At 37.9% G+C, this 10,633-nt stretch overlaps 1 protein-coding gene across 1 annotated transcript; it reads right to left on the bottom strand.

The window, feature by feature from the left end:
• Window positions 1-298: 298 nt before the first annotated feature.
• On the bottom strand, window positions 299-10,532 carry LOC114357219 (ryanodine receptor-like; the record flags this gene model as incomplete). Its single annotated transcript, XM_028310734.1, has 12 exons — window positions 299-624; window positions 1,365-1,521; window positions 2,275-2,292; window positions 3,800-3,937; window positions 4,405-4,498; window positions 5,064-5,187; window positions 6,070-6,147; window positions 7,009-7,201; window positions 7,831-7,993; window positions 8,810-8,958; window positions 9,500-9,648; window positions 10,403-10,532. Coding segments are annotated over 12 exons (1,719 nt in total), but the record flags the coding sequence as incomplete, so codon positions are not given.
• Window positions 10,533-10,633: the final 101 nt, after the last annotated feature.

Genomic DNA, 10,633 nt, shown 5'->3' on the forward strand with positions numbered 1-10,633 from the left:
CACATATAATACACAAAATACGCATAAAAGAAATGTTAAAATAAATTAAGGGTTTAGAATTGTTCCATTAGCATTCGAAACACTACAACCCGGTCGAATTAACTGCGCGGCCGTGACGTCACATTGACGCTCTTGTACGGACGGGGCGAACGCGGCGAGTGAGTGCGAGGGAGATTCGCATTCCAGCGAGGTGCGCAGTTAGCTCAATTGGATTGTAATTATGTTTTGAAACCTTTTCTTAAAGATAATTAGAGTAAAAGAAATTATATTATTAAAATAACAATAAAAAGGAACTTACCTTTGAAAAGAACTTAATATCCCTCGTGCTAGTCTTAAAACTGCTTCTTCTACTAAACGTAGTGGACGGTTTCAACAGCTTCATATTGATCGTAGCTCTGTCTATATACTGAATCAATTTCTCCAGCAACGAGTAAGCGAATCTGAGCTCTATTGCCACCCCAGTAGTGGTCTGTTCTGTGTCGCTGGGCGACGATTTGCTGGGCCTGTGAAGCTTGTAGCCCTGGTATTGTAGGTACTTGAGGAACTCTTGGGAACGTTCTCTGTCTTTCTTCTTTTCTTTGTCGGTTAGAAGGTCGTATGGGACTAGTTGAGGGTGGATGCCACCTGGTAGGAATAAAGATAAACGATATAAAAAATTAGAATGTCACACCTTATGGTTAGCATAAAACGCGTCTTCCCCGTAGATTTCTTTGAGAAACTTACTTAGTTGTTGATTGAAAGTTCCTCCAATGAAACCCAACAAGTATGAAATGATTTATGAAGTGTTTAGGCCAAATCCTCCATTTGCCTTTGTTAAATTGGAGTGTTATATTCTTGAAACTAGCGGCCGCCCGCGACTTCGTACGCGTGGACCTCGTTTTACCCCTTCTTAGTTCGTAAAATCTGTTGTTTGATATCATGTTGATAGATGGCGTTTCACGGCTTGAATATTTATGAACGTCAAAAACAGTAGTTTGTCCAGCGCTGTCGATTTTAACCAATGACGATAGCGCTTTTTAGTCACGTCTTATTTATTTATTGAAATTTATTTGTCACATATCGTCAAAAAAAATTATTAAAACTCATTTATTTCTGTAAATAGGCTTAAAAAAGCACTTTTACACGTCCCAGTATTAACCCTACCACTGCTTCAGGACAATAAATGGGCCAGTCATAAATATTATTGTTTATAACCCAGATTAGCATATAGGCTATACACCTATAATAATACTGTCAAGTTTCAACAACATCCGTTCAGTAGTTTTTGCGTGAAAGTGTAACAAATATCCAGACATCCAAACTTTCGCATTTATAATATTAGTAGGATGATCCTAAAAGATGATGATGATGAAATAGTTTCTCACCGCCATTGGTGACCAGTTCTTCCTTTTTCTTCTTCGCCCAGATGTCGTGAGCGTTCTCGGCCAGTCGTTCCGCCATGTTCTGCATCTCTCTTGACAGCGTCAGATTGGTCATATCGACAGGGTGAGGGTTGTAGTTGAATGGAGTTGCTGAGTCCGTCTGTTTTGAGGAACAAAATGAGGTTTTGAAAGTCATACATTACAGCAATTAAGCAGTCTAAGAAATATATTTTTTGTTGCAATTCGGCCTCTTAAAGGTTCTTTTATATGCCTTAGTATGATTTTAACCATGTCACTTCATAATAACGTTGGATATTATTACTAAGAAGCACCTTAAGAAACTCGGTCAGTCGATTTTTGTCAGTCTTATTTTCTAGGGAAGCACTTATTGTAAGTTAAATAAGTCATTTATTTGTTGCAATCAAGCTTTTTAAAAGCGCTTTTATATGACCCAGAATCATTTTAACTCAGTCACTTCACAATAAGGTAGGCCATTGCTAAGAAGCTGCGCAAGAAACTGTCAGCTTTTTCATATTATAGTCATTTATACAATATGCATTGTGTAAAATTTGGATTTAGAGTTAGTAAAATTCTATCTAACATTTATTTTATTAAAATACCTCATGGTCATAATATCACAACTAGATTCCAGATTTCATTCTACTTCTACTAAACAAACCAGAAAACTATTTTTCAGAGAAAATTTTTTCGTTAATTGAAATAGTACAAGAAAAATCTAAACACAGATAAAAGGCAGCATCATACAAAAATGATACAACTCAAAAATTCACCAAAATTGCGAAATGTGTCAAAAAAAGAAAGGCTAATTAGTCACAAAGATAAAATAAGTGCAGATAGGTAATATAAGCAGTGTTGTGCATAGATAATACCAAATTGGTATTATTGAACTTACCACTATGTCTGGCGGGCGCTGTAGGGATGCGGGGATATGGAAACAACATACATTATTAGGGTTACACCACATTCGTGAGCTACATATACAGACATACATTTTACGTGAACATAGTCAAAGGTATTTCGTCTAGGTCAAGATCATAACATTCACAACAAAGTGTATAGTTACCTGCAAAAATGTGTATACGTTTTCATGAATATTAAACCTTACTATAGCGAGATATTCGGGACTGTATACATGATTTTGCTCGTGACTGTACAAGGCTAAGGCTACATAACATTAAATCGATTATTTACAAATAACGTGACCGCTAACAAACCAATAAGATTTATGTAATTTGTAAAAACCATATCATTGGAAAAAAATACGATTACTTGTGGTGGACTTCACCCATTATTCTGGTATGATTTTTGTAATATAAAGAACTATGTATATTTTTAGAGTTCAGAGTAACGTTAGCCTTACTTTGGGGAAACATAAAATAAGGAAAAATCTAGTTATTTATGCTTTTTATCATGCACCATTAAGCTAGGAAGACACATCGATGTGAAAGGGAGAAAATCGTTTGCCCAGATCAACAGAATATCATCTCAAAAATAAATTTTTAGGAGAGCAAGCTTCCAACAATATTTTTGTCACTTCTAATTATTTTGACTTCACTTGTGATGAAATGTTTTCATTGATGATTATTAAGTTAACACAGTAAAAAGTTGAAACATTTGAGTTGATACCCTGTTCATCCAAATTAACGAAATGTACGTATGAAAACATTATTGACAAATTAATAATAAAATAGTAGACATTCATAGAAACATAGATAATAATAATTTGAAAAGAATTAAGGGCAAACAGTGAGTTATTTGAATGGTAGAAAAGTTTAAAGTTACCTTTTCCACTTCGTCCTGATAGCAATAGTTTATATCAAAATAAATTACAAATCGATATCTTGAATCAAGACTAACATAGGTAATTTAGATATCTCTATTGTTTGTGAAAAAAGAATTGTTTTAAAGTACCTATGTACTTATATTTTTATTTATACAACCTTTTGGCCTGCAAACTATAATACCTAACAGGTTTCAAAACATCACGAAAAATCTGATTAAGTTTGATTAAAATAAAAACCCTGTTTTAAAATGAGTTTCAACTTCTTGGTATTTATTTTATGATAATGGTCATTGCTTGAACGTTTCATTAAAATTTGACGCAAAAATGTATTTAACCTATACGAAAATACGTATCTTTATTCTTTGAAGTCAAGATGTTTTTACCTAAAGCCTGGTCCGTGAGCACGTAGAATTTTGTCCAATGACCTCAAGCTACCTATCCTTATCGCTCGCGCGTAATGATGTTGCTGTCGCGCTCGCACACTCACTGCGGGCGCGCGTCGCACAGTCGCGACAGCAATATAATTACGCGCGAGCGATAAGGATGGGTAGCTTGGGGTCATTGGACAAAATTCTACGTGCTCACGGGCCAGGCTTTACACAGTAACAACTGAACCGGGACAAATTATACTCACGCCTCCAGACTTGGACTGCCTCCTCATAGAACTGCGGTTGGTGCTGGGAATGTCCACTTCTGAATGTTCCACCGACCAGCCAATGGCTAGCAGAGCCTTGAGGGACTCACGCACTGGCTCTTTGTAGCGCTCCTTCTCCTGTTATAATGATCAATTTGTTAATATTACGTTACTACTTGTAAAGATATTAGGCTTAACACAGAGGCGTCTTCATCATCATCATTTCAGCCACAGGACGTCTACTGCCGAACATAAGCTTCAAAGAACAAGTTGTATCCGTATTTTGGCCTCTCGACCGTTTCGTACCCAGCAAAGTTTGGCTACGAAATGGTCCTAAGGCGTATTTTGCGATAGACATGAAAGGGAAAAAGAGAGAGAAGAGAAAGACAAAGAAAGAAGAGAGAGAGGGGAAGAAGAGAGACTCCCATCACTGCAAATCCTGTATAGCCAGGATCTACAGCTTGGCCTCCAATGAAACCCACAACCAGTGTAGGTTGACTTGGTCAGTTACTAGTTCTGGACTCCCGGAGATAGTTAATCCCGGTGATAGAAAGAGGAAAAAAGAGAGAGAGAGAGAGATAATGCATTGGGAAGTGTATACTTACATAGTCATTTAGCATGTTATACGGCTTCAAGCGAGGATGCGCCTTTTGACTGTCGGACCACGACTCGCCGTACACCCAACCGTTTTCGATTTTCCTATAAATAATCATCAGTTAGTCAATACGTATTTTCAAGTTTTTGATAAGTATTTAGTCATAGCCATAAAGGTTTTTATTCGTACAAGCCTTGCCAAAGAGTAAGACACCGGTGTGGTTGTGAGTGGTAGTTGCATTGTAATTTTAAATGGCTCTCATGCTGCACGCACGTATAATAATATTGATATTTCTTTTTTTAAAACACTAAAGATTAATCAAAACAAAAATTTTATCACCTTATTTTTGAGCCTCAAAAAACCACAAATCTGCAAATATATCATAATAATATTTCTTCCAAGACGACGTTAGGAACCGGTCGTTAATCGTGCGTTTGCAAGTGATTTTTATTCTAACGAAGTTCTCATCCAATTTTTGGGGTCCGATCCGTGTGTTTGGTACACGATTAACATCCGTCTCAAAACGTAATTATACAGCAAATGGAGCTCTATTCATTTAGTTTTAAGAACTATATGTTTACCCAAAATTGTGCAAATAAATATTTGAATTTGAACGTCTAATTTCAAACCTTACGCTTTGCTTTTTCAAGCATACTTCTATCAACTCACCTGGAAGCCCAAGCATCGTGGTAGTGCTCCGAGAACTTCTGCACGATGGTGTTGAGATCGTTGTTGAGAGCCACCGATGACGTGTTGATGGGTTGAGGATCGTATTGAGGATTGTCGGGACCACCTGGAATACACACATGCTTTGAATCTATCTACACTCAACATCAAATAAACCGCACCTTCCGCGACGCGAACTTTAAAGATTTTCTTCTGACACAATCATGGTACCCCAACAATATTGATGTTATTTGAAAGCCCAATAAATATCCTTAAAGCAAAATACATTTAATTTCTTAATAAATGATTAACATATACCATAAATGTGACTTGAAAATAGACCTCACTTTGGGCTCACCTCTGGGATCAATTAGACCAATTTTTATGGTTATAAAACCAAATAAAGATCTCACGTGTCCTCTTGAACAGATGGATAGCGATTAATCCCAACTTAACAGTTTTATATAGTCATAAAAATGGCTATAGCGTAACTACCTATTTTTTGAAGAAGTGACTCTGTATCCTTGTAAAGACACATTTTTGGGGTAAAAACCTTTCCTTTAATGAAATGAAGTTTAGAACTAGGCTTTCAAATGGTACCAATATTGGTGGGAAGTGGGGATGCATACGTTTGATAAGTGCTTGTCGCGGGAGGTGCGATTTATTTGATGCCGAGTGTAGTTGTAATGCAGTCAAGATGTTTGTACAAATTTTGGAAGTTACTTAGTATTTTTCCGCAAATGCAACTTCGTTACAGATTTCGAAAAGGTTCTTTGAACAGTTATTGAAAAGATAGCGCACATAATGGACAACAGTTTCATTGATAACTCATGTATAGCAACAGAAAGTTGAACGACTTTTCAGACAGTTAAAATATTTGCACAAATAAATAGCATTTTCACAAACATCTTGACACGTATAAGATTTATTGACACATGACCGTGATCAGCATTTCGACATTAAATAAAAAAATTAAGTAACGCAATGAATATTTTTTTGTTTCACTTACCAGTAGCTTGTGTTTCTTTTCCATAGAACTCATCGTCGTAGTTTTTAGATAGAGAGTAGTCAGGTGGCAACGCGCATCCTGTGGAGAATTAGAAAGAATTATTAATTTATGTTTTAGTAGCTTTATTTACATTAATAAATACATAGTCAGTCATCCTTGTTTGTTCTTTCAGCTAAATGACATCCACTGCTCCCCCAATGATTTCCTTAATGACCAGTTGGTAGCGGCTTGCATCCAGCACTTTCTTGCTACCTTTATAAGGTCGTCGGTCCACCTTGTGGGTCTCGAAACTCACCAATAGCAATGAGGCACGGCAGAGCCTTCCCAAACAGCTCAGCCTCGTAGTCCATCTTGCTGAGCGAGTCGAAGATGTTTGAGAACAGCATCATGGTCAGCCGCTTCTCTTTAATCTGATCAACTCCATGTCCTCCCGTATTCATCATCATTTCAGCCATAGGACGTCCACACTGCTCCCCTAATGATTTCCATAGTGACCGGTTGGTATAGTGGTCTGTATCCAGCACCTTCTTGGTACCTTTATGAGGTCTCGATCCAATTTGTGGGTGGACGTCCTACGCTCGTCCCACAGGCGTCCCACTAGGTGGACCGACGATCTGGTGATGGTCACGGGAGGTACCTGGATATGAGAACAAGGCGCAGGACCAGTCTTTGTGGAAATCCTTGGGGGAGGCTTTTGTCCAGCAGTGGACGTCTTTCGGCTGAAACGAACGAACTATGTGCCCTGCCCAAGTGCCCATTGCCGCTTCAGCTTGCTAATCCCGATGGAGTAGCCCGATGGCTATCAGCGACTTTAGTTCGTTTACTCACCAATAGCACACTAACCTTAATTTTATTGAAACCAAACTTGTACGTGTTTAGGCTAAGTTTTTATACAGTAATAAATTTATTATTATTCTTATTAATCGGTAATTCGCTCACCAATAGCAATGAGGCACGGCAGAGCCTTCCCAAACAGCTCAGGCTCGTAGTCCATCTTGCTGAGCGAGTCGAAGATGTTTGAGAACAGCATCATGGTCAGCCGCTTCTCTTCGTCTGAGGAGGCACCGTAGATCCCTTGCCCTCCTGTGCTGCCGTAGTATTTGGCACAGCGTTCGTAGTGGAGGGTTAGCAGCTGAAATCAAGATCAAAAATGTCTTTATTAAATTAGTACTACTTACAGATGAAATTTTGTTCTCAAAAAGCCTTTACACATGTAAATTTTATTTCGAGACATTTGGCAAATGCTAAGAAAAAGAACAGAAAATAATTTTTACTTCTGAATTCAACCAAGAGACCGCGATGTCTCGTTTTGTTTTACTTTGCGGTATCGTGCGAATTTTGTATGAAAGCTTATTTTTATTATATTTTTTTAGATGCAATAATCAAGGAAGGCTGGTATACTAATAAGATTCCATTGATACCTGCTGGATACGGGACCCTAAAAATACGTCCATTAGTTTAGATAAGTGTGCCTTGGAATAATTGATGATATTATCTTGCATTGAAGAAATAACATTGTTATGCCTTGTAATATGTAGGTATCAAAAATGCGAAAGTAACTTTGTCTGTCTGTTACGGCTTTCACGCCTGAACCATTGAACCGATTTTGATGTGATCTGATAGAGACATAGTTTGAGTTTGAAACATGGACGCGCGCGATATAGTTTTTCTGTGACAGACATAATTTTATGCGCGTGAAGCCGCGGGCAAAAGCTAGTTTCTATAATATTTATAACTGCAAATACTGAACCAGCAACTCACCCTTAGAGCCACAGTGGTATACTCAGACAGTCGGGAGACATCCACAGTGAGTTTCCTCAGCAGCTTCAGTAACATAGACGGCTGCATCGCTGAAGTCAGCGCCACTAAGAAGTCCGATACCGCCTCACGCTGGCCTTTGGTTAGCATGCGGTTTTTGGACAGCCTGGGGAAAAAATAGTTGCGATTAGAAAAGGGTGGATATCTATATATATAAAAGAAAGTCGTGTTAGTTACACCACTTATAACTCAAGAACGGCTGAACCGATTTAGCTGAAAATTGTCAGGGAGGTAGTTTAGAGCCAGGAGAAGGACATAGGATACTTTTTATCCCGTTCGAAATAAAAAAAAAGTCTGCTTATTTATTGCCATTAAGGCGGAACAAAGTTCGCCGGGTCAGCTAGTAATGGAATATTAAGTCAGTCTGTATACAGCTTGAGTGCCAATAAAGCTCAACGAATAAAGGGATAGTATTGCGATAACCTGGGCAATAGATTTAGTTTCGATCAGAAAATAATAGATATGTCCGAGCTTTATCATCATCATCATTTCAGCCATAGGACGGCTGCTGAACATAGGCTCCCCCAACGTTTTTCATGTTAATCGATTGGTAGCGGCCTGCGTCCAGCGCCTTCCTGCTACCTTTATGATGTCGTCAGTCCACCTTGTGGGTGGACGGGAGCTTTACCATCAATAAAACCTACTGGTGTTTACCTACTTGAAGTTGTACACAGTCCTAAAAATTGTATTTCATAAACAAAAACATATTGGTGTAACAACAAAAGAAAATCAGAAGATAATAGGAAAGTTTGATTAAATTTATGGATCGACTTTCTTTCAGTGAAAGGCGGGTGATAGATGACTTATAGGGTACTAAAATTTTCTTACAATGGTGCTCATTTACCACACGGTAAAATATTCTTCATTTTAGAGCTGCCAAAAGCTAACGATACTATTCAATCGATTAACAATCGATACTTACCGATATACAGTGTGTAATGTAGCGTCCAACAGACTGGCGTAGTTCTCAGCTTCGTTGTAGAAGTTGGCGTGCTTGATCAGCAGCGGCAGGATCGAGTTGCCGATGTATCGATTCATCGATAAAGCCATATCCGATTCGCAGCCGTCGTTCTGTAGAAAGAAGTAAGTGATACAAACGGTAAGAAAAGTAGGCTTTTTTTCTTTTATTTACAATGTAAGATTTTCTTTTAAATACAATTAAAAATTATTCCATCTGACTTTGAAAAACTGGACCTCCAAGTGACGTCACACATGGGTATTTTCGTATAAACGGGATAATAACTGGGACGTGTAAAAGGCTTTTTAAGCCTATTTACAGAAATAAATGAGTTTTATGAGTTTTTTAAATATGGAGGCCTGTTGTCCACATATTTCTCCATAAGTCATCATAGTTTTTATACTTGACCAAACAAAAAGCATTGATTTTACTACTCTAATCCAACAACTTTTTCCATGGAACTTAATGTTAAAAAAGTCAAGAATACTTGTTAAAAAATCCTTTAATAGAATCTCAATGATGACAATTTTTTGTTGAGAATTTGATATTGGTCCTATAGAAAAAGTAGTACTTGAGTAGTAGAACCCTTTTTGTTTGATTAACTATAAAAACACACCCTGTATAGTTATACAAAAAGACAAGTAACAACATTACCCTGTCCAGCATAGTGGCTGCTCTCAGGTCAGGCAGGAAGGCCTCCTCTAATAATCGGTAGAACAGTTCTTGCGTCTCTATGCCATACACTCGCTCCAAGAATAGACCCACGCTCTGCTTGTGACCGGGGATCAGGCCTGAAGGCATATCTGTAGGGAGAAACAAGAATAATAATAATAACAACAAATACACGATAACGTCACCACGAAAGACAAAGTCAAGACAAGTCCAATTATGGACATAAACCGACCGACAGCCCGCTTTTTCACCCAGCCACTGCCTATTCTTCAGCCGAGCTAGGATGCGCGCCATGATAAAATATTATTCCAATGTAATCGTGCGAGATCGATAAAATGCTTTGATGGAAGTTTATCGCGGCGTGCATCCTTACCTTGCCGTAACACAGTCTTGTACTAGTACGGAAGGTAAAGGATTGTGTTTCTGTACCTACCTACATTTTCCTAATAAAATTGTATTGCTTTAAAATTAGTTTTAAGTTAAATAAGAGATACAGTTAGTTATTTAACTATTTTTCGGTTTGTACAAATTGTAACATTATGCACAATAAACTTATTTGTATCCTAGGCCTATAGGTAGTTGATCTAATGAATTTATAGATATATTGAAGTTGTGGTCTCTGGATAGGTTTACGATGCGTTATTAAAAGAAACCTACTAAGGAGAAAGATGTTTTGCTGTGAAAGACAAAATTTCACGCGGGCGAAGTCGTGGCCGGAAAGCTAGTATACAATATATCAAACACGCAAAATATGAAGCAAAATTGCAATACACAACGACACTTAAAGGTATACACAGCTTGCAAGAAATGTAAGTTACTACTTAGTGACGTAAATGGTATGATAAAAGTTACTTTAGTAGTTAGTTTCTCTTTCTTTCTAATTACCTGATTTAGGTCTCTCCTCGCCAGCAGCCGGGTTGTTCAGCGTGAAGCGGAGACTAAGCACGCCTTGCAAGTCTTCCAGCGGCACAAGAGAGCGCAAGATGGCTCGCGCTCGGAGGGATTCGTTTTTGCCCTGTTATTAATAGACAAGTTGGTTAGACAAACCAAAAACAGTTAAACAATAATTAACTTTTTAAAAAAATAAAACCGACTTCAAATGCGTGAACACAAAAA

This window comes from Ostrinia furnacalis, unplaced genomic scaffold (assembly GCF_004193835.3).
Source record: "Ostrinia furnacalis isolate ACB-3 unplaced genomic scaffold, ASM419383v2 OfSCF3082, whole genome shotgun sequence".
In the NCBI taxonomy this organism is placed as follows: Eukaryota; Metazoa; Arthropoda; class Insecta; order Lepidoptera; family Crambidae; genus Ostrinia; species Ostrinia furnacalis.